The sequence below is a fragment of the Tyto alba genome, unplaced genomic scaffold (genome assembly GCF_018691265.1).
Source record: "Tyto alba isolate M040663 unplaced genomic scaffold, T.alba_DEE_v4.0 Super-Scaffold_7, whole genome shotgun sequence".
Lineage (NCBI taxonomy): Eukaryota > Metazoa > Chordata > Aves > Strigiformes > Tytonidae > Tyto > Tyto alba.
The window spans coordinates 30827598-30851945 of record NW_024881328.1 but is presented as its reverse complement, the minus strand read 5'-3'; the positions used below and the strand labels follow the sequence as shown (position 1 = coordinate 30851945).

General features: G+C 39.1%; 2 protein-coding genes across 15 annotated transcripts in view; both read right to left on the bottom strand.

The window, feature by feature from the left end:
• Positions 1–2353: 2353 nt before the first annotated feature.
• TMEM237 (transmembrane protein 237) lies at positions 2354–19279 on the bottom strand. 4 transcript variants are annotated; one of them, XM_042784274.1, is made up of 14 exons: positions 19224–19279; positions 17054–17085; positions 16118–16128; positions 15534–15590; positions 13821–13934; positions 13344–13458; positions 12455–12615; positions 11720–11843; positions 10527–10718; positions 9517–9590; positions 8957–9050; positions 7601–7722; positions 2731–5725; positions 2354–2428 (listed from the first exon to the last, which is right to left on the bottom strand). In XM_042784274.1, the coding sequence occupies exons 1-13, from the start codon at positions 19251–19253 to the stop codon at positions 5658–5660; spliced, it is 1194 nt and encodes a 397-aa protein (XP_042640208.1). In that variant the 5' UTR covers positions 19254–19279; the 3' UTR covers positions 2354–2428; positions 2731–5657. The 4 variants fall into 4 exon arrangements, with proteins under 4 accessions (XP_042640208.1, XP_042640209.1, XP_042640206.1 ...); XM_042784275.1 differs by lacking the exon at positions 19224–19279 and adding an exon at positions 17837–17929; XM_042784272.1 differs by lacking the exon at positions 19224–19279 and adding an exon at positions 17837–17874 and having other exon boundaries at positions 17054–17149.
• A 1154-nt stretch (positions 19280–20433) lies between these two features.
• The window catches only part of MPP4 (membrane palmitoylated protein 4), a 29076-nt gene continuing 25161 nt past the window's right edge, over positions 20434–24348 (bottom strand). For all 11 annotated transcript variants that reach the window (XM_042783942.1, XM_042783941.1, XM_042783949.1 and 8 more), the window contains 3 exons: positions 23915–24023; positions 21859–21993; positions 20434–20890 (listed from right to left, as the gene is read on the bottom strand). In XM_042783942.1, the coding sequence (XP_042639876.1) occupies positions 20699–20890; positions 21859–21993; positions 23915–24023 (436 nt within the window). In that variant the 3' untranslated portion in view covers positions 20434–20698. The remainder of the gene's footprint in view (positions 20891–21858; positions 21994–23914; positions 24024–24348) is intronic.

The window sequence follows — 24348 nt, the reverse complement described above, 5'->3', positions numbered from 1 at the left end:
TCAAACCTATCCAAAAACTTTAATTAGGATGAAGGAAACAATATTAGGTTTAAACAGGTTCCTGTGGAAACCTCCATCACTCCCAAATGAAACAACTGATTCAACTCCATAAATTAGTTACATAAATGTTACTTATCCAAAAGTCCCATAAAGTTCCTGAAAAGTCCTGAAGTCCTATTTGCTCTGCTTGAATGTTTTGATTCTCAAACTTCAAGCTGGCAACTTTACATTTTCTGGCAGAATGCATAGGTTTTCCTCTGTTTTGTCAAAATTTACTCTACATGATGTATGGGTCAAGAGTATCAATGCTGAGTTTATCTACTACAGTTCATTTTGTTTATTCTACATTCTGATACCAATTACCTTTATAGTTCTCATATTTTTTATGTGATCAATTAAAAGAAAAATATTCTTACAGGCAGATTTCCTTTTGCCCATGTAAAATCTGGAAAACCATTTCTTTAAATGCTTTCATGGTTTGAGGAAGCTGTTGTTCTGCAGTAGCTGATGAAGCCATTACAGACTTACTGAAATATTTATTTGGCTGGCTGTCATGCTTATTTTCCTGCTTCACTTTCTGCTTCAAGTTTTCCTTATTATGGGAGAACACAGATGATTTTTGAATCCTTGGACCCCTCAGCATGTAATGATGTTGAAAGAGCAGGTTCACCATACTTCCCATGGTTTTTCTGTACATCACTAGATTTCCTCAAACTAGTTTGTTTTTCCTTCTTAAATTTTGTACTTGATAATATTTAACCCAGATGTTGCTGTCATGGCAAGGCATATTTTTTAGGAGCCTTATTACATCACTTGTCTTCCAATTTCCAGTAAGGATTTCTTGGCAACTTTTCTTTTTCCTTATGCTCTGCTTGTAAAAGACACATTTGGGGTAATTTGTTGGAAATTTTGGTATTCTGCTTGAATAATAGCATCACAAGCATTTAAAATGGAGAAAGAATTCAGTGCTTCAGGTACTTCTTGTTCTTTTACCATAACTTTTAACAATTTCAAAATCTCTTATTGACTATGCTGTTTCTTTTTTTGCCCTTTCTTTTTTCACAAGTGGTTTTTGGTTGTTTTGAGTTGTTTTTTTTTTTTTTTTTTTTGTGGTTTTTGTTTTGGGGTTTTGTTTGTCAGGGTGTTGTTTGTTTTTTTCCCAAAAGTACATTAAAGTGCTTGATCAGTGGTTGTGGAAATTTATCTGTATCTTGCTTTTTTTTCCCTTGTCTCTGTATCATCTGCCTGAGGCCTGCCTGTATCAATCTGAAAAGCCACACTCACTTCAATTTTATTGAATCCGGTACAGGAAATCAGTACAGAAAACTGCCTTAGGTAGGGAGGACTACTTAAAATTTCTTAATTTTGAAGAAAATAGTACATCAATTTAAAATATAGAATTAAAGCAAATGGTTTTGCTTGTGTAGGAGCATATGGAAATTTTTGACTGGGTTTCCTGTTTTGATTGAAGCTACTGGATAGGCATGCACCGGCTGCCACTACCAAATAAAGGGGGATGGAAGGGGCAGAGGAAACCAGCTCTGTTCCTAGTCAGAAAGAAGTCTTTGGGAAGAATGGGAGGCAGGGATGGAAACTAATCTATTAAGCAGGCAGGCTTCCCTCCCTGCTTCCTTTTCACAGTCACACCAGCCTGCAACGACACGCAGTAGTATGAGAGAGACCGTGCCCAGGCCCAGCGGTGCAAGATAAAGCGCCTCCATTCGCCTGATCCCGTCGCGGCTGTGGCGGCTGACGCGCCCAGTCGGGTCGGCGCCCGGCTCCTCCTCCCCCGTGGCGCTGCCCGCGCCTCGACGGCCAGCGTGCCGCCGCCTTCTCGGCCCTCTCCGGCCTGAAGTCGAGGGACTGTAGCTACGGCTCCCCGGCGCCCAGAAGGGAGAAAGCGTCGAGCAGCAGGGGGCGAGAGGGGGGCCGCGGCCGCCTCCTTCAGGCCGAGTCTGAGATGGCGGCCCCGCCACCGTCCCCCAACGGCCGTCACGCGACCCGCGCGCGGGGCTCCTCCTGCCGGCGCGGCGCGAGGGGCGGCGGGCAACGGCTGCGGACAACGGCTGCGGGCTGAGGTGGCGGCGGGGTACAAAATGGCCAGGCTTGATCGGTAAATAAACGGAGCGGGGATGGGACGACGGCGCACAGCTTGTCCCCGACAGGGCGGGTAAGGGAAAAAATATCCCCAAAAGCACCTGTCCGAGAAGCAGCAGCCGCCGGGTTTCATGCAGCAGGGCAACGGACCTCGCCCGGCTAGAAGCTCTCCTCCCTGCCCTCCGTGAGGAGAGCGAGAAGCCCCGGGGCATCACAGAGTATTAATAACACTCATGAAAAAAAAACCAGACTTACATCGAAGTGCCTGTGGATTTACTGACCAACTTCAAGCACAGTTGCATGGACGAATACAAGAGTATCTTACACAGCACTATGAGGGAAAAGGAAGGGAAAGGTAAGGCTTAGCAATAAATACGTACTCAATGATTGACTCCCTTATCCCAAAGCCTTCAGTCATTTAAATTAATTCTGTTGCAAATATGGAAGAGTAATTCTGACCTAACCATAATCCTCCTGAAGTTTACCTCAGCAATACCAAAAAAACTTTAAAAGACACTTTGCAAATTAATGCCACCCATTAGGTGGTTAAAGACAGCCATCGGCTTCCACTCTTAATATTCTTCTTTTAAGGCTCAACAAACACCATTAACTGATGAAATACACTTTACTTACTGGTTTTCAGGTGATTACAGTATCATTTCTGATTGCACAAAAGACCAGTAGAGCAGCCGGATCTATGGAGTAAAAGCAAAGCCATTGTTTACAACACTGCCACAAATAAAGAAAATGTTTTCCCATAATAACCCATTCAGAGCTTGTATAATATACATAATATTAGCATTGGGGGAAAAAAGTTAAGACATTTATTTTAAACTAATAATTTGGAAACAGGACAAAGTAGTACAGTAGTTTTTAACTAGTTTTGAGCAGCTGTTTAATTGTTTCATATATGTTTTATATATGTAAAACCAAGAAATTGGCACTAACAGCTTTCTAATTTTTTCGTTACCACAAAAATAGTACATTAAAAACAATGGTATGGAAATGCACAAAAGCATTTCAGTTAAGGCTTCTACAGATATTGCGTGTTCTGTAATTAAACATCTATTTTGTAAACTTGTTCTAAAACTTTCCAAGTAACCAAACAAAAAAGCTCAGTTAACCTCATATTCCATTGTGAGGCTTAATGGAATGAAAAGTACCTTTGTAAAATAGATAATTAGCCATGAAATTGTTTATTAACGTGATTTTAAATGGCAACCTCAAACCTCATTTATTTAAATGCATATACTCATACCCTCCCAAAAAGATACACTGGAAGGGCAAGCCTGGTTTGAAGTATAGATTCCATTAAGTTCATTAACTTAATCCCTACTCAACCATCTAAACAAACTACTGTATTTCACAATGAGAACAAATCTGGCTCTTGGCTTGCATCACTTTGTCCAAGGGATACTTGGATGGCCAGTTCCTACTAGTAATGTCAGAAATTAAGCAATGATATTATTCATGTTTTTCCAGTACTGATGTGATGCCTCAGTGCAGATTTGCCTGAGCTCCATACTTCACGGGCAAAATTTTACTTCTTACCATGCCAAAATGGCAGAAATGTCAAGCAGCAATGAGAAACCATTATTAATCTCATCTTCAGGAGCTCAACAATTCTGTAAATCAAACACACCACACCTGGAAGAAGCGTGGTGGCAACCTACATGGAAACACTAAGTAGTGCCTCATCTTCCATCTCCTACAGCCAAATCATGACAAGAACCTCCAGTGCAACACTGAAGGGGTGTGGCACCCTGAATCTCTCCATTTTAATGTACAATGCAGTGCCAGCCATGGTTTAGCTCTACAGTTTTGCAAAAATACATACAGATGAGCCATAATTTACAAAAAAAGGTTAAACAGCTCTTTACCACAACAAAGTGAATGCCCTAGAATGCAGCCAACAGCTGTGGAACATTTTGTTAATTCTGGTAGAATTCTTTTTTTCCCTTCCCCCTTTACCTCAATTACCACAGCATTTCAAAAATGTCATGAACACTGAATTTTTGAATTACTTAAATCTGCTGGGTGGGCATAACAGAATGCAAGTCTTTACCAGCGCAGCAGCAGCCTGTTACTCATGTTCCCATCTTTGTTTTAAAGCAACTCAGGTAACAGCAGAGAAAGTTACTGGCTCTTCAACATCCCCCTTCAAGTCTTTTATCTGGCTACTCTTTACCTCACTACTAGAAAGTACAGTTATTCTCCAGGGAACTGTGACAACTGCACACCCTTTACAACCGCACTAAGACACACACATTAAATAAAACAGCACAGAATCAATACATAATAAATAACATATACAAATAGGTTTGGGTCTTTAGGCATATACTTTTTTTAGAAATAGATTTCAAACTAGCTTTTGTTTATCTCTCTTAAGGAGACTGTTTCATCCTGCAATACATCTATATTTATTCACATATGCAGTGCTTTCATTTTGCCGCTTTAATATGAGAAAAAGAATGCTGGCTATCATTATCAAAACCCACCAACTGCCACTATTACATCACTACATAGAAGATGGGTTGCTTCAGAGGTTTTTTTTGCTTTGGTAGGCATTTTCTTGTAATTTTCATAAGTTTTCCATTTCATCCTGACACAAAACAACATACATCCTTTTGGGGGCAATCAATCTCCATCAAAATATGCAGAAGTAGGAACATTTTTAACAGCTGTGAAATCCAAGTTTCTTTAGAAAGAGCAGTGAATAACACTATTACTCTTGACATACAAGATAAAGATAAATCATAACACTATTCCTGTGAATGGCTTTGTAATAGTTTTATTTTCTGACCACTGAGAAATTACAGGATGTACATATGTCCTGTTAGCAATCCGAAACCAAACTGCTTGATTAAAAGATGTATTTAGGTATTCAATAGCTATCCAAATTGTTGCAACATTAAAATTTCTGTTTCTTGTATCCACATCAACTAGAAAGAACTTGTTATCATCAAGATCTTCGTCAAGAGAACTAAATGAAGTGTCCTCTTCTAAGGAATTATTAAACAAAATCCCTGACAATCCAATCTCTTATTCTAGCAAATACTTTTTATGACAACTAAATCCAGATTATTTTATGCTTGCTAACTTTGTATTAGGTTTCCTTACTCTGTTTTTTTATAATCTTCCTTAGACTACTTTCTTCATAAGATTTGTTTTAATGTCTAGAGAATATTTAGCCAAATCAAGTAAGCCAACTGCTATCAGCATTAGTAACAAAAGCAGGTTGTGTAAGACTGAACAGCAATCAAAAAAAAACACTGGATCTTCTGCATCCATCTAGTTTCTTTGGCTACATAGGTAGCAATATTTATAAGATCATCCTGACTTTATGCACTAGAGATAATCTACTTTGTAAAATAAAAAGCAAAAGTATAAAAGTTTTCAATCACATTTGGAAATTGTAGCATACATAAAAAGATCAAAATAAAATATATAAAATATAAAAAAACATTTTTTTCTTTATGAAGGTTATTATACATGGCTATAATACACAACATGTTGAGCCATCGGTCACAGCTACAGTATTTGCAGATGCTTGTTCCACACTATGGCTGGACTCTGGGTATGATATCTCCCTGGGGAAATTCTTCAATTTCAGCATGAAACATCAGTTCTAAAAAAGAAAAGAATTATGTTTTCTTTTAAAAGTTTCACCTCAATACAGTTTAATTACTCTTGAAAAGTGCTCTCGCATTCCCCCAAGCCTCATGTTTTTCTTCCAAATCATAGTATCAACAACTCAGCAATGGCAAGGGCCACCACTGTTTTTATAGTTGTCCTCCAAAATTAACAGAATTAGCAGTGATGTTAGTGATTATCATATGTAGTATCATCCTGCACTCAACCTGGACACTGAAATAGAATTCTAAAGTAGATTGAGGGATTGTTTAAGTTCTGAGAGTGTCAGACTAAAGGAGGAAGATTTTTGTTTAAAGACTCATTCATTTATGGATATATATCTGCTCTATGTATCACAGTGTAAGTTAGCAACACTAGAAACTGGGACAGAAAGAATCATGAATGATTTTGCTCACAGCTAGCTGTTGCCACAGCAGCTCAGGCACGGGAGACAGCCTAAGGTCAGCAGCAAAGAGGTCCTTGCAGAGAAATTCAGCTGGGCACGCTACGTAGCTGATGAGGTAGCCCTTGTGGAGCTCTGTGCTGCTGAGGGTAGAGTTTTCTTGTACCTGGGTTCCCTTATGTACCTACACAGCACCATCAGGGTAGGTGTACTTTCTGTCTTGCTAACAGCACATTCAGCATAGAGACCAGGCTGTGTTTGCCAACAATTTGTCAACACAGTAAAGTTACACAAGTACACGCAACAATGTGGATTATCCACTCAAGTTTGAGATTCACATGCTTTTGCTACCTTATCCTTAGCAGACTAAGCCTTCTCTACTATTTGGGATAAGTCCTAACAGAATTTCTATCTTGAAATTTCTGAAGCAGGTTTTCTAATCTTAGTAGGCACATGTAAATATTAAAAAAGCTCACCAAAACCGGAGTTAAATCCTGCCACTGTCTTCCTTGAATAAGTCTTAATTATTTTAAAAATGGATTTTAAATACAATTTAAACATCTATTCTAAATTTTACCATCAAAGATTGTAAAGGCTGCCACCTAGAGTGGGTTTTCTTAAATCACTGAGTTATTAGAAATAAGCAGATTAAGAGGGGCCAGCTGAAATACAGTAATCTGTATATTAAAATTTGAAAGTAATCTGAAGAAGCACGTTGAATCTTCTTCAGCCTTCCAAACACAAATCTATTCTTCAACTCATTACGCTCTTTGTATACCTGTTGACTTGTAAGTTGAAACAATGATTTTTACATAGAGCACAACTTCAAGTTACAAGGCAGCATGTGCTTCACAGGAAAGCTGAGTTATGATACACCTTTTGGATCACAGTTGAAACAAGAAAAGGAAGAAGACCTAGTCTCTAGCAAAGTTTCTTCTAAGAAAAGGGGACGACTTGCTTGTACCCTCCTCCAGCCTGGACCAACACAAGCAGTCCTCATTTGAAGTCCTGTTCTGCAAGCACAAATCTGACTTTTCAAAGCTCAGATTCCCAAAACTACTGCAATGTTCTACTGCAAATAGTACTGAACTCGAAACGCATTCAGCATTTGCAAAAGGAACATTAATGACATTAGGGAATTTTCTAAAACACAAGCAGAATAAATACATTTCAAATGTTCAAAATACTGTTGAAGTGAAAATTATTTTTCCTTTCAGTGAAGAAGAAACGCATGCTCTCTCATGTTTCAAAATTCATGTTGCTTCAGCCAGGGAAAACAAGGCTTTTTTTTCTTTATAAAACCAAACACAGACACCAACATCCTAAGAAGCACTTGCTTTGGAAAGCTGGTAGGAGATACTTGTTTCCCCTCAGCCATAAAATTTCTCAGGACTAATCTTGAACACCAAATGCAAAGCACAGCAAATAGAAGCCTGAATAAACATTTTGCCTGTTAATGTTTCCTACCTTCACCGTGGTCTAGTTCTGGTCTGTAAGACAAGAAGATCCAACTTGTCCCAACTAAAATAGACACTACCAGATTCACCACAACCCATGGCTGAACAATTTCTTCCTCCATACCTGCCACCCTAGGAAAAGCACATCGACCCAGCAGTTAGGGGTTTGCCAGTACATACAGGTTACAATAGTAATTTCAAGACAGTATCATGAAAACAAGCTTGCTAAGCCAGATGTGAAACAGAATTACTTGTATCATCCCGATGATCATGCATTGCCAAGGGCTGGTAAAGAGAGTGACTACCAAAGACAGTGACTCAACTAAGAAACCCCATTGTCTCATAGAGAGTGTTCACCTGTAGATTTCAACAGCAAATTCATTTTATTGGCCAAGAGACAGAAAGTAAAAATCAAAATGTGTGGTCAAATTTTACTGTGGTGAAAGACACCGCACAATGTCATCAGTCAATCATACTTCTAAGCACTTCCTCCTGAGACAGCAAGGAAAGTGAACAGCAAGTCAATAAAGTCTGTCTGGAAGCCAGTGCAAGGACTTTTGTACAGATGCTGTGGGGTGGATGAGATAGGGCTTTAAGATGGTTATTATTTAAGTTAGCTGACACTTTTCTTACTGTTTTAACAGCAGCAGATTGTGGTTTTGTGAGTAGAATCTAGGCTTTTTAATAAACAACAAACATTTATAGAAGCTCTACAAAAAAGGAAAAATATCTAACTGCCCAAACCAGAAAATATTCATATAAATGCTTCTATTCTACTTCTGGTCTATTTTAAAAACTTGTGCTACTAAAGTTTAAGTCTATTAAATACCTACTTCAGAAAGTAACAGTTTTGGATGAGATCTCCTGGCATGAAACAGTATTTCATGTTTAATGCCAGTTGTGTCTGCTAAGTCCTTGCATCCTGTGGCAGACATATCAGTTTTTCATAATACCATGACATTAATATCTTGGGCAGATTAGACTACTTCCTTCAAGAAGAGTGTTGACTCTCTACAGAATGTCATGCCTTTGAACACAAAAGGGTTACCCCAGTAGGGTCCCATTTCTACAGCAAAAGAGATTCATAGGGTCCCTGCCAGATGACATTTTCAGCATCATTCCAACAGGCTCTTGCTTGAGGTGTAATGAATTTGTGACCAACATGACTCAATCCATCCAAGTTCTCATTTTTCAGTGAAATTATCAAAGATTCAGGACAAACTCAGACAAAGGCAGATTTAGTAATGAAATCCTTCATTAATACTTTCTTATATAGCTTGTACAACCTTTCCAATCCACCGATGTGACTAAGGTTCCTAAGTGAGCTATGTTACAATTCACAGAAGTGATTTCTTAAGTTTCTTACCAGATGCTGCCATTTTCCGAGGGTGATGTGTAGAGGTTAATTCTGTCGCATGTCATCTGCTGGCTTAAGGATAAGATAAGTGCAGCAAAGTACACTGGAAGAAATGGAATTAAGTACTGTCAGATATAAACCCCCAAAATGCTGTCTCATCATGACATGATAATTACCACTACATTTTCTTCCTTTTCACTCCACTGCCTCCAGTGATAGTCTCCTTTAATTCATTCTCTCTTCTTCAATATTCCTCTGACCCATCAAAATCTGGTTTCTGCACTTTTGCAATCCATCAGCATAATCAAAGGCAGCATCTTGTGATTCTGTTTTCTGCTAGGTCTGTGTTGTCGGAAAAGAACTAACAGCCCCACTAATGCTACTATTGCAAATGCTTTAAAAAAAATATGTAGCAAAGTGTTCCTAGCCTTTGAATACTATTTTCAACTACTGAGCTTATTCTAAAGCAGAAAATAACCAGGGAGGAAAATTTCACTGAAAACAGTATTTAGGATTTTTCCATTTACATTTTTTTCTGGACAACTTCCTATCTGCTTCAGAATACTTACAGAAAGAGGCTACTGCTGCTGGGTCCAGGGTAAGAAAGCCCCTCAGTGCAACTGATGCTTTTGCCAAATCAATCCTGATAACAAAAACAAAAGTCATTAACACAGCCCAGTAAGAATACTGTTCCTCTAACAGCACTCTGTTGTTCTTTTTGCAAGACACCTTTTTCTGCCTCTGTTACAGTGCCTTAATACACAACTATATTCTACACACACAGCAATGGTCCTTATTGTGCCAAATTCAAGCAAGACTGAAACTAAGGAGGATGTTCCATGAGGTCTGTAGCTTTCATGCTGCAGTCCTTTCTGGAGCAGGGAGAATGTGGAGAGCTTTGTCCCCTCTCTAATCCTTACCATTCATTTCAGCATCCATACCACCAACTGAGGTATACTAACTCGGGTCTCCTCCCTGCCACTGCTTCATGGAAAAATTCAGAATTTCTTCCATACCACCAACTCCTCCCCTGGCTTATGCTGCCACGGAAACTATCTGTAACTAAAAGAAACATCTGTAACATCTGTGAATCTACTCTGTTTGTGGTCTTTTTTGCTCCTCTTTCTGTTCGTTCTCACTTTTAAGCTGCAATGCATAAACCCCAGCTAAGCCAGGAAAACTGTTTACACAGCTATGTTGCAAATCTGACTGGGGAATGGATTCACAGGAAAAGTAACCTGACAGAAACATTAGCTGTTCTCCACCCCTCTCCCTCACAAAAAAACCAAACCAAACCAAAACAAAACAAAACAGGTCAGCTCTTCCATCTGGTTCACCTCATGATCATGCAGACAGCACCAGCACATTGAAGCAAGGCTGCAGGCAATGGGCAGAAACAAGCAACAGAGATTTGAATGCGTAAGCACACCCTTAATCTGTATATCCAGCCATGTGTAAAATCATTCTTTAAGTATATCATATTAAATCATCAACAGCAGATCAAAATGTGCCATAGGAAGGAGCAAGGAAAATATTGTTCACAAATTACATACACATTTCAAATAAAAACGTATTTTACCTGTCAAAGGCTGAGACTGTACTGATAGACAGCAACAAGTAGAACAAACTTTGAGCTGGGTATGCTAGTGTCTTATACTGCTCAAGCAGGTTAGAAACTGTGGAAAGCTGATTTCCTGCCAAAATGTAGATTACAATGATATTCCATACAGCATATCCAGCGAGGAAGCCATGGGTAAAGAGTCCAATCACCCTGAATAGAGAAAAGAACATTAGACAAGTTTAACATCTTGAACTGGCAAAGTACTACAGATAGAAAAGGCCTGTGAATCCATCTGTTCAACCCTGATGCAGTGATAGGATCCCAGCCTTTCACAGATTGTTTCTGAGTGCTTTTTATGATCTAGTTTTAAAAATTCTCAGTAACAGGACTTCTGTTTCCTCCCTTGACAGACTGCACCATAACCTGAGCATTTAACAAAGAGAACCAAGATGTTGTTTTGCCTGATCGTATTTCTTCACTTCATTACTGCTACAGGAATCCAGTACTTTCACTTGCTGCCTGTAGCTTCCCAAGATCACTGCCCCTTACACAATGCTCTTAAACTTGTCCCTGAGTCAGTCTTTTAATTATCTTCCTTGCTATGAAAAAGCTGAGAAGGAAGCGCAGGCTTCCAGATAAAATACACCAGAGAAGAAAATGGCTGTCATCTTCCCATTCTGTATCACAACATGACCACGTATTTTAAAAAAATAGTCATTTTTTGCTATTGTGTGCAAGCTTATGCATCAGTCCAATTTCACTCCTCCCTCTTTTTCACCAATGATTTTTCTTTGAGAAATATCTAAATTCAGGTATTTTTATTCTAGTCACATAGCTGATGGATGAATCTCATTTTCTAACACATTTTTTCTGTAGGTCTCTAATATTTTTGTTACCAGATCAATCTCTTGCTATTCAGATTTTGTCTGAATCTCTGCAACATGCTTTCCTTAGTTGTCCTTTTTATAAGCTGCAATTCACCTGTGAGGTCTAGACTAGAAATAGATATTCTTCACAACAAATACCAAAACCTAGAGGACTGAGAAGCTTTATACCTGCTGCATCTCAAACCACCATTTATCAGGAATATCCAAAAGAAAGAAAGATACATCATAATGATAAAGAAAAGGTGCTAACTTTCAGAGAGAAGAAAAAAAGCAAAACTCCAGTCCTGGTATCTGCTTATTTAGATCAAAACATTTATCTTTCACCTGAAACTTCGGTGCACTGAGAGGGCGACATCTCTGGTAGTCCATGAAGCCTTCACATCCATAAGTACATTGATATTTTCAGTGGTTTTAATCAATTCTGCACGGTCAGCTGCCTGAAAACGCCCTGAAAGAATGAGGAAATTAGTTTTACACAGTGCTGTTACCTTCCATCATCATTTCTACATTAATATTTATTAGTGTTAAAAAGCTGTGTCAGAAGCTTCAACAGGAAGTTTCTTCTCCCCACTTCCTACCCTTTGTCAGCTTACATGCATACCAGGATGCCTGTCAGTGTGATGCATCCTCCTGGGTCAGGCTTGGATTAAAGAATGTGCAAAGCACTTTGGGTAATCACTCAGTGTTCCCTGGTACCAAAAAAAAACAACCCCAAACCAAAAACTCCCACTTGAAAGACTTTTTTGCAATATAGTAAATTATATTTTCTTCTCAAGATACTATGACAGTATTAGGTCAAATAACCTCACCTAAGTACTGTCAAACTGCCTTTTTCATCCACATCATGGAATTAAAAAATTCAACCAAACAAGCCAGCACAGCAACACTAACATTCACTGTTGAAAAATTATCATGTATATTTATTTCCAAATAATTTTTGTTCTGGAAAACTTTTTGTCAATTATTCCCGATACTGCTGTGTTTGGATTTTATATACAATAATGCTTCCTCTAATTGCAAGAATGTCCTTAAATTACTTAAATCACAAGATGTACTTACGATTTTTTTCAACAAACACTTTGCTAACAGGCTGGCTAATTCCAGTGGGAGCAGCAAACACAGGCTGCTGATCCGGGCTTTTTATGTGCTCATCTTCAATGATGTCTTCCTCCTCTACTTCCAGCTCATTGGAACAGTGCATTTCGGCTGGCCGAGGTTTCCTGTCAGCACAGAACATACAATGGGGCAGAGAAAGAAGAGGAAGTAAAATGTAAACCTGAAGGCTCCTATGAACATGTAACATGTCTAACTTGACTAGTAAGAACTGATCAGGCTATGGGCCTGTGTAATACTACCCCAGTATATAATTTTAAGGACTAAAGTTCTCATGGAGTTAGTTAACCAAAACCATAAAGCTAATCACCGATTTTGGGGTTTTTCCTCTCTATTTCAATTCTTTCCTGTTTCAAAACAGTAAGGTGGGAAGAAATACTTATCAAGAGATTAAGAATTAGAAAAAAAATATACAAACTAAATGCAAGGCCAAGAAACTGGATGCTTTTGGTAGAAAGGCAACTAAAATGATTTAAAGGCATAGTTCTTGGAGAAAAGACAAGTAAAAAGGATGAGAAAGCAATTGGTTCTCATAGTATTAAGAATGAAAGCAAGCAGTTACACATTCTAATTTTTTCATGTATGTGACCAAAATATTAGACTCATGTAAATGTATTCAGAACTGTAATGCATCCCCGTGTGCAAAATGAACAAGTGAAGAACATTAGATCTTAACCCTGGAAAGAATTGCATACATACTATTTATTGCATAGGCTGAACAGTATCATGGGCTTCAAGATTTTATGGTTTTGTAATATGACAATGTAAAATATCACTCAGCCACATTCACTGTCACAGTTATTTCAAATTATGAGCTATACTACTTTTGTCTCACTTGGTTCTTTTTCTCTGTTTGCGGATCACTGTTTCTTCAGCTTCAGGGACATCCATGTCATTTCCATTCTGAAATAGGGATGTAACATTTTGCTGGGTAAAAGAGGTCTCAGAATCTGAAGATTTAAAATAAACCACATGGAAGTTTTACAGCTTTCATAAAAATGGAAATACATTCACTTCAATACATAAATAGCTATTATGTAAACACAGTGGCACAACAGTGATGATCTTCTGAGCTTTTAATAGTATACATGATCTTTTTTATCATTTCTAAAACAGTATTGCCATTATTTGTATAAGAGTTTGTACCGTATGGAATCTGAAATCAGAAATTGAAACTCTAAACTACCATTCACTCAGAGATTACTTTTAGCTGTTGTAAGCACAAAAGCTGAAAATACAAGTTGGTAACACAGAAATATGATTGGCCAAGTTTTATTCAGTGTTCTTTCTAATGTACAATTATTTTACGTACCAGTAGGTACTTTCTTCTTCTTGCGTTTCCTCTGAGGAGGGACATCATGAGGTTCAGGAGTTAGGGGCTCACTGCTTTCAGATTGCCGACGAACTGCTGCTTGGACAATGCCATCTGAAAACAAGATTAAAAGATCCAGGAACCTTAATTCAGTTCTGCTGAGAAAAATGGAAGAAAAAGCTGCCTTTTGCTACATTGTGCAGAACATCTGTATTTGCCCATCTTACAGCTGAGATGGAAAATGTACTGGCTAGGAAATACAAGAGTTGGGAAACAAATGTGATAAGAATATACAAGGAGATAAATAATAACTCTCCTTTCACCGTGACAGTTTCATGCCCAGAAGGAAATTTAAGTATCCAAGAAGTAGTACAATTCCCATTTGGGCATACAACAGAGGACTGATAGAAAAAAATCCTACCACAGGAGAGAACGATACCTCTATATTTTTCCTTTCTACATGCACATTATAATGCAAAGGACAAAAAAAAAATAGTATTTTGTTACAAGCTGATTCACACAGATACATGCTAAAGCAAAATAGTGTCATATCAAAGGGAAATTTAAATGCTAAACATACACCACAAGAATAAAGGAGGAGCAGAAAAAAACAAACACTGAAGGATGTTTACTCCAGTCTGAGAGACGAATTACTATGCTCTGGAGGAACTACATTTCTGTGAAAGGTCAACATAAATTAATCAAATATTCTAGCAGCAGCAGTAGCATGAATTTGTATGATCAGAAGACAAAGTTACTTCTCCATTTTCCACCACATCTGCCTTTTTATAGCTCTTTCAAGTACTGCAGTTTTATAACAACAACTGCAATCTATATTTGCTTTCACTTCAAGCACAGCTTTTCCCATCTTTTATAAAGCTTTGAGGTGCTAAAATGCAAAATTAGCCGCCAAAGTAATGGCCACTGAACACAACAGTAAGTAAAACTTGATCCTTGGGAAACACTGCTAGCAACAGCTCTACTTGCCGCATTTAAAGTGAGGCCTCAGTTGTACACTCTTTTAAGGAAATAAAGGAAGTTTACTCATCAAACCATCATATGAACACAAGTCAACTGGTTTACAGATATCTAGTAGATTCTATCAATATATTTTCCTTTATCAAAATAGATCAGACTTGTAATCTTGTTTAAAACAGTATGTTTGTTCTGCACTGTTTCTTGTAAAAATACAAAGCTCTGGTGCGAGTAACTTTTTAGGCTCTTAACTCTTCAATGATAATGGAATGATTAATTTGTGACTTTATTTGGCCAAGGACTGAAATTTAGCCAGTTTGTTAAATGAGTTTTATCTTAGTTCATTCAAAAATTCAAGCACTTAACACATTCAACATCACAAGCAGCTTACAGCTGGAAATGACTATTTAATGAAGTATCCAAAAATTTCAGAAAGAAACAAATAGCATGAATAAAGGATTTTTTCAGTTCAGTATCAAGACATGCTGTATTAGCAGTACTGGGAATGGATCTAGGGAGAAAGAGCAGAGGATCGAACAATCTACTTCAGTTCCATTACAGACTTACTCTAAAATAACATCTCTTTTGGGAAAAAGATGGCACGCATTCAGTATAAAATAACTGTAATAAATTATCTGAGAACACTGCTAAGAAATTGAGTACAAGACTGAAAACCACAGATCTGTCAGGATTACAAACGAGGTTTACAAATACAGCTTTCAGTCTTCAGGACCTTACCTAACGGAGTCTTTCCTTTGGGTTTCCTTTTTTTGGGACGACTGAGTGGAATTTCATCTGCAAAACATAAAACAGAAGCATAGGTGCACAGCATGGAGAAATCTTCATGTCCTTTTCCTTAACAGCCATTCTATTGATACTTAGGGATTCCAATTTACAAGTGAAGACATCCTTCACCTTTTACAGGTAAGATGACAATTCACCAGTTCACACAGGCAGGAGGGGTATAGAAGATGACAAGAAAACAAGGCAAGACATCTGTCTTAAGTGCAACAGAGGCTAAATACACATATGCACATGTGTTAAATGAAAAACTGAAATACACTGAAATGCTCTGAAGAATAAACTTCTTGTTTAGAGCATAGTGACAACATTTCAGTTACCTTCATTTGGTATGGAAATAGCAAACAGTAGAGAACAAACTAAAACGACAGTTCTAGCAATGACAGTGCAGGGATCCATGCAGTTTAAATAATCAGCCTGCATTTAGGAAAAGAGTAAGGCTCTACCTTTAAAGAGAGGATGAAGTGACACTGAAAGGAATTACCAATGTTTATTATTCTTTTTAATGCCAGAAAACTCACCTTGGTTTCCACTTCACATTTAAGGCAAAAAGTGTTGAAGAGCAGCATAAAAGGAAGAAAGACGAGAAGAAAGTTAATTTCAAATCAATTACAATGCACAACAGTGAAAATGACACTGCTGCTTTTGTGATTCGTTTCCTTACCCCACTCCTAGTTCTCTTTACGAGCAGTTATGTACAACAGGGTTAAGGCTATGAAGCAATCATAAAGACTCAACTCTTCATTTGTGACTATGCAGTTTCTTGATTGGCTAGCTGTGGATCAGATAAAAGCTTTAATCACCTGGCTAATTAAAGCTTGTCTCACTGCCTGATATGTAACAAACCAACAGAAGTTATGAAACATTTGAGCACATACATTACTAAGAAGACACTATCTTTAGATGTCGTCAATCATGAAGATCACATTCTCTTTTTGGTACTTTGAAGGAACTCTAAAATACCACGTCATAAAAACTATAAAAATGCCTTTCCTTCCACACTGAAAAAAAAAGATCCAATTTTTCTCCATACTGTGTTCAACTAGTAGACACCTATAACCATATTCAAGAATATCTAATTTAAGTTCAGAAATTCCTGAAGGATTTGTGATTCAAATAAACTAAAGAACATGAAATAAAATGAAGAGGGAAGGAAGAAGAGATTGAAAAGAAGGACATCAATAAAACTAAAGTAGATGTCCAAAACTTTTTAAAGGGTTTATCTCGAAGAGTATTAAATCTGAGGTAGTTTAGTAAAATTTCTTGGCCCCTGTAAAACTTTAAAATGCTTTGTATTCCTTGTAAGGAGTTCTGAGACAACAAATTAACAAGAAAAGCAATTCTTCTTAAAGCTGTTGCATCTACTCAGATGTTTATGAAACTTACTTATCTTAATTACTTTTAAAAACACTACAGTAAAGAACCATGCTCAGTTCCAGAGAATTAACTGATTTTACCTTGGCACTGGAGGGAGGGCACGAGGTGGGCACTGAAAGATGAGAGAGAGACAAAAGTCACCTTCTGTCAGTGTGAAACCATCTCTTGGTAAACAGCTGTTTACAGATATGGTCAGAATACACTAAGCATGTTTTGCTCCACATGTCTCTTAAATAGCTAGAGCTTCCTAATGGAGATGTTACATAAAAGTAGTATGTAAAAGACACAGGAATAATATGCTTTTACCAGAGTTCTGATGGGTACTGCACTAGGGACATGTACCAAACAGCTGTGCGTTAGATGCAGCTTGCATTCCAACTTCACTTGAGTAATTTTCACTTTTCATGTAAGGTACTGCTTTAATTGGAAAGCTTATCAGTCATTCTATTTAAGTATCAAAATACTGCAATAATTTATTTATTCAATATACTTAAACAGTATACAGTGTGAGCTGAGTATTTTCTATTAGTGAAGCTGTAAATTCAGAACAGTAGTAAAAGCAGTAAAAGGAAATAAGCTTATTTATGAAAAAGACTTTTAAATATGAAAAAGCATTAACTTTCATATAATTTTTAAAATATTTACCAGCAGATCAAACATAAATAAAATCAGAAAGTATCTCCTGTTAACAATCTGAAACTGAGATCTTGCAATTTCATATAAAAAAAAGGTAGTTTACTTTCAGATTTTGTTATATAATTATATTGAAAGAGTATACACAAATAAATATTTCCCACACTCCAAAACTTCAGTTGATATCAGAAATAAAAAAGGCTGTAAGACTCAAGGATCCACAAACTTACCACTTGTTTCTTTCCCATATCATTTGAAGCTGTTCCCTGAAAGAGGCACTGTGAACCAGTCTGTACTACCTCACGCTGCTCATGCTGAACCTCAGCTAATTCCGAACTAAAAATAAGCTTCTAGCAGGCAGGATTAGCTGGATGTGAACCTTCCTGCCCCTGGGTTAGGACCCAGTACTACTGCCATTTGAAACAATGGCAGTTTGTTCCATGTCAGCAAACGTTACTTGCACTGAATAACCTGTAACTCAGTATACTGGTACAGGTTCCAGTGAGCAACTTCTACTTAGGTTTGTTTACCCAAAACAAATGAGACACCTTGTGCAAGGGTTTGCAGGATTAGGTCTCAAATCTCTCACTTGGATTTTGGCCATGCTGAAGACTGACAGCAAGTGCCATTTACACAGGTAGACACCCGTCTCATCTGTGTGAAAGTCCCCAACTCTACCACACCAGCTTTACTCCATTAGTTTCCAGTTTCTCAGTGTCTGAAGGAACTCACTCCAGGCTCCACTGAAAGGGTGAGTTTGGGCACAGGTTTCCTGGGACATTTCACTACTGACAGAATTGCTGCTGAGGGCCAATGTAGCCATAGTGCCCTTGAAGCCATGAGACTCCCGCTAACCAGGGAGCTGCTGCCTCTGTGAAACCGTGTTTGCACAGATGGGCCAGGCCATAGAACAGTGGGACATGCTCAGAAACTCCCAACTCGGGGAAAAAAAACAAACTACTTAATGCTCTGGGTATCTATTCAAGGATGCAGAACAGAAAATGTCTTGTAAGCATGGCTTATATGAAACTGCAGTGAGCAGATGTATTTACTCCCCAAGTGCAGTGAGTTGAGTGGCCATCACCAGCCCTCTGAGGTGGTACCGAGAGAGCAGTTAACACACAAACTCGACGGTTTAAAAACATTTAACCATTATTTATAGATTTAAAGCTCTGCATATTTTTTTTTTAATACATATATGGATGAAAATGTGAAAACAATGAGGAAATACTTGCTTGCGCCCCCAGCAAAAGATGAGCAGAGGCGTGCGATCCCGCGGGCACTGGCAGCACAGGGCGGGCACCGCCACGTCCCGCACGGAGCGGGGGTGGAGGAGCGGCGCTGCCGGGGCGCCCCGCTCCCGCGGCGTGCTTCAGATCCGTCTCCCCGGCAGCGCTTGCTGCCGCCCACAGCCCCGGTACAACTCCTCAGCAACAGCGCTCCGAACGGACCAAGGTTCCGCCGCCGCCGGTGCTCGCAGCCGGGCTCCCCGGGCTGCAGCGCCGCGGGGCCACCGCCGCTTTCCCGCCCGCTCCCCTCCGGAGGCGGCCCCGCAAACCCGCCGCGGGCAGAGCCACCCCCCCGCCCGCCCCGGCCCCAGCCTCTCCGCGCCCTCACCGCGCCGGGGCCCGCCCGCCGCGCCGCCATCCCTCGCCCGCCGCCGCCGCCGGTCTCCCGGGCGCCGCGGGGAGGAGCCGGCGCTCGGTACCGCCCCGCGCCGGGGCTGCGGCCCCCCCAGCGGCGGAGAGGCCCGGCCCCCATTTCCCACGGAGGTCTCCATCCCCTCCAGCGGCTCCGCCCCACCGCAACGCTGAGAGACCGGCTGCTGGGGGGGCGGGAATCTGCCTGCCTCGGGCTGCAGCCGAGCAAAAACAAATGCACAGCACTAGTAGAAGATTTCTAGCCTCCTTTAGCTTGTAGCCACGGACAGAGGCTACAAAATGAAGTCCTAGAGAGTAAAGAGGAGGGGCGGGAGGGAATTAGAAAATGTGACAAAGTTTTGTTCCGGGATGAACAGAAATGAAACAAACACAGTTCTCATGAGAACATCTTAGTTTTCTAACAGTCAAAGCAGCTCTGCCTGTAAACAAAGACATGAAAAAGAGGAAAGGAGAAAGTGGAAAAATGCTGGGGTAGGCAGCAAACGTGAGACAGCTGGCACCAGTCTCACCCTCCACACCAGTGCTGTGTTGGGATTCGGGTGTCTCCCATTATACCTGTAAACACAGATACTTCAGGAGGAGGAGGTAGGGTGGTAGCTGCGATATTAGGCTTTGAATAACCTCTTTCTAGACTCTTTAAATTGCTTTTGTTGCTTTTCCTCCAAGCTGAGGTAGGCCAACAGACTAATCACCTGTGTTCTTCAGGGGTCAACACAGCTGAAATACGAGGTGAAGAGTGAGAAACGTTTGCTACAAGCACTGCACCATTTGATGCTACCACAGCGCAAACCTGTAAGAAGAGGGACTTGGACTTTATCTCCCTCTTTGGTAAGTCCATATTCTGTCAGTTTTTACTCACTTAATAGAACAAAAGAAAAGACATGCTACTTTTATTGTGAAGATAACTGTGGTTTCTATAATAATTTTTATTGTGAGAACACCACTCTGCTCCTGTCTTAAAAGTTAAAAAGGATAAGCAGCAAACCACTAACTTCCCAAATAACACTTTTTTCTTGAAGATAGCATGCTAAAAGAGCATGCTCTGGACTGAATATTGAGTGGATAGTGTTTGTCAGTAAGGCTTCCAGAATATACAGGTATCAGTACCAGAATGATCATAATAAAAAGGGCTTTTCCAGAGCTTTGTACAAGTAAATCATGCAGATACGTGCAACAAAATAGATTTTTCTTTATTCTTGTAATTGAGCACTCACAATATTTCATTTTTTGTACAGAAGTGGATGCAACTGTAACAAAAAACTGAAGAGCTACACAGAACGTAGTACTATTATATCTCTTCTAGCACCTTCTTTCCTAATCCTCTTCCAGATCCTTCACATACAAAGATAAATTCTTGCAATCCTGACATTAGGAATATTCTTGAAGTAAAACATAAGTTGTAATCTTTCTGAAGCTGCCTGCTGCTCAGAATTAGGGCTGAGTGTCTGAGCAGATCCATACCGCAGGGACCCACTGGGGCTCATCCTGTGCACTATGGACTGCAGACAGCAGCTGCGCAGATGCTTCTTGCAAATTGTCATTCACAATCACTTGATCAAAGTATTGACCAAACTGAGTTTCCATTTTCTTAGCTGAATCTTCCATCTCCTGTAAATCTTCTTCCTGCGAGACACAGAGTAAGTCTATAAAGCTTTAGAGTTGTGTAGAGAAACATCAGTGCATGGCACCTGCAGGACATCTTGGGCCATGTAAACAGGAGATGACTAGGTAGTGCCAGTCTACTTGATTTCTTTTAGTTTGCTACAGTAAAGTGCGCCTGCCGTAGTCAGTTCCAAGTCTCTGAAACAGAGCTGGCTGTCACATCCTTCACCAGGAAATAGCTTGGGTCTCAGTATGCTCCATTTACCCCCAAAAGGTTACTCTACTGACAAGTGCTGGCAGAGGATGTTAGGGACTAGAAGGCAAATCCACTAACACTTGTGTTCTCATTCCACATTCTAGTTTATTTCCCCAGTGTTCATGTTTCTTTCTGCCACAGGAATTGTAATCCATTTCCTTATGGACTGAGGTCTCCACAATTTTAAGATGCTAAATTTAATTATGATTTGCATGGAAATAACTGTGACAATGCACTAGACACATTGTAAATACAAGATATGCATTTCTGACATGCAGGATTTGTGTTTTATCTATAAAACTTAGTATCGAATTGATACTGATATTGTCATTAAGCATACATGAAATAATACAGTTATAACTAAATACAAAAGTATTTAAATTACTGAATGAAGCACATCCCAGGTATTTCAGTGCAAATGATAAATTTATGTGTTGACTCAAATCTTGTCACAAGGCAGTTAAATAAAAATATACAAAATAGCCTCTCTTTAAAGGACACTTTGAAGCAAAATGCCTCAATCCCCTAGTTGTAGATTACAACCTCTGTACTTCAAAGCAAATCTAGAGGAGGAAGAAAAACCCCAACAAACCAAAAAGAATAACTTACATTTAATCCTAAAGACACTATAATCTTTTCTTTGAGTTAACATAGTAACATAATAGAATGCATTATGTTCTAAACACAGAATTGCAGCATAATAAACCATGTCTCTTCTACTCCCAAATCTTACCTTGAATTTCATGTTCACATAATAATCTGTAATGAACCTGGCATTTTTACGAGTCTGTCTCATGCAGCTTATGCTGGATGGCTTGATGAATATAATGTAGGGCTTTAATTCATGAGTCCGGGCTACTTGTATGCCCTGCAAATTAAGAGTAAAAAGAAGTTAAAGTATTCAAGTGTATTCATCCCAGTTCTACCTCCATAAAGTGCCAGTTGTTTACAATGTGCTGTTACCTCCAGGCCTAGCAGTAATCTTTTTCAGGAACACCTGCTTTCAAATGACCTCACTAATAATCCCTGGACCAGACACTGTTAAGCAATTGTAGCATACCAATCACTTAATTCTGCTTGATAGCCTTATTAGGAAATGCTTTCAACTCCACTGAGAGACTGGGCACTGCCATTAACAGATCTCTACAATCAACATTAAAGATGAATCTGAAGTCTGTTTTTTTAACTGCCCAAGAGCTGCCTTTGGAAAAAGTACACCTTTATTGCTCCATACTGGAAGAAAGTATCCTGCTTTTGGAAATCTTTGAACTGTGTAACATTCTGCTAATAAGCATTTCTGAACTACTACAGAGCAGTGGAGGGAACTAGAAAAAAGATAATGAAGAATTCTAAATATGAAGTTGGCCAAGCCACCAGATTTAAAATACAAGTATGGAACTCTGCAGTAATTCACAGCAGTTACTGAAGAGTAGCTATATGCCGTTACTTCATACCCTTTCCAAAACTTATCCTTTGAACTCACACCCTAAAAAACTGAGAGTAGCACATCTGTTCAAGTAGCAAGATCATAGTTTTTCCCCCTCTCTTCTCCCTTTTGTTTAGGAGGAGTGTAGCAGAAGAAACCCAAACATTTTTAGATCTGAAATGAAGACTGAAGTGTGGCTTAATCTACCCCTTATAGTGGTTTGGATTTTGAGTAGTACCTGATAGGTTATGTAACTTAACTTCTATTTTAAACAGCACAAACCACTGCTAACCTAAGGTTCTGACACACTGGCTCTGCGTAGAGGAAAGTATCTAAAAGTTACTGAGTTATGGTGTCTCACTTTACATTGTTAGAAGAGATGCTGAAACCCAGAAGCCTAAAACAGCTCCTAAGTAATAAATGTACAAGTAATCCTGTACTTAATATGCAAGTTTAGTAAGATTTGCTAGACACAAAGTCTCATAGATATTTACAGACTCAGGCCTTTATTTGCCTTATCTTCATCAGCAAATTCAGTGCAGAGATAGAAAGAAAAAACTAAGTAACTGAAAAGGTGAGCATGTTAAGTAGTTCTGAAAGTGTTGGAGGTAATAAAAGTAATTAAGAAAAAATACAGAACGCAAAGATGGCATTTGAAGTTTTTTTGCAATGCCCAACATAGAAACATCTGGTAATCACCCTAATATTTGAAGCACCTGTTGACAATATCAGCTAGGGCCTATGTGCAAGCTGCCCTTTCTTGTATGATAAACATTTTCAAACTTTGGTCCCTAGTTGAGTGGTGGTCTACACATCAAGCACTCACTGGAGGTTCTTGTAGAGCTGTTTGGCCATGTGTGCCAGCAGCTTACTCCCAGCTGTTAAGTTACTTCTGAAGACAAATAAATACATGATGTAATTCCCCCTTTTGCTCGATTACTTTAATAGTTGCTGCTTTTACCAAAAGGTGTTCAGAGATTGCTAAATGGAAGGACAGAACTCTCAACTAACAGGATTTGGGGAGGAGGAAATCTTATGCAGCAGTCTCCACATGAAACAATAATTCTTGCTTTAAGCAAGTATGAAAACTCATTCCTGTACCAATTCCACCTGATAATGCAGCTGCCTGACTTGGAAACAAATGAGCTAGACTGATCTGTACCTGCTTGTCACTGTAGTATCCGCTCCCCCCCGCCCCAAGACCCAGGCAAATAATGATCTATATTATTAATAAGCACGATGACCTAAAGTGAAAAACAAGACAAAGCAACTAACACTACTCCAATAGCTCAAGAATGTACAGAGAATTATTCTTCTTTCCAGAAGATATGAACTCTAGATTCCCTGCCTCTTTACAACTCACCTGTGGTTCTAAATCTAATACGCAGATCTTCCCTTCATCGAGGACTGTTCGCACTGCATCAATACTGGTACCATACAGATACCCTTTGTATTCTCCATATTCCAGCATTCTGCAACAGCAGTGAGGAAAAAGAAAAATGAAGGAGCACTTGAGTCTCAAAAAGGTTCAATTTAAGGGTGAAATCTTCAAATTTATTGCTGTGATCAAGACTTAATGATTATAAAACATAGTGAACACTGATGAACAACCTCCACCTTTGTTCCTCCCTGCTACACTGGGCACAAAATCAGAACCATTACAGTTTGACATCTCCACAGCATGCATTTTTTACTCATCATCTTGTTACAAATTATGTGCTTAGAGGGTGTGATTCTAATGATAAAACGCTTGTTCGTTTATACAGCACAAATAACTTTATAAATCAGAAGATCTCA

What these genes read in the sequence shown, in the direction of transcription:
- TMEM237 (XM_042784273.1), bottom strand. Translation starts at nt 17,859, where the DNA reads ATGATATGGGAAAGAAACAAGTG. An exon ending in ATATGGGAAAGAAACAAGTG is followed by an intron (nt 17,150 to 17,836) that starts GTAAGTTTGTGG and finishes ATCTGTAAACAG; the next exon opens with CTGTTTACCAAGAGATGGTT. An exon ending in CAAAGGAAAGACTCCGTTAG is followed by an intron (nt 13,935 to 15,533) that starts GTAAGGTCCTGA and finishes TCTTGTTTTCAG; the next exon opens with ATGGCATTGTCCAAGCAGCA.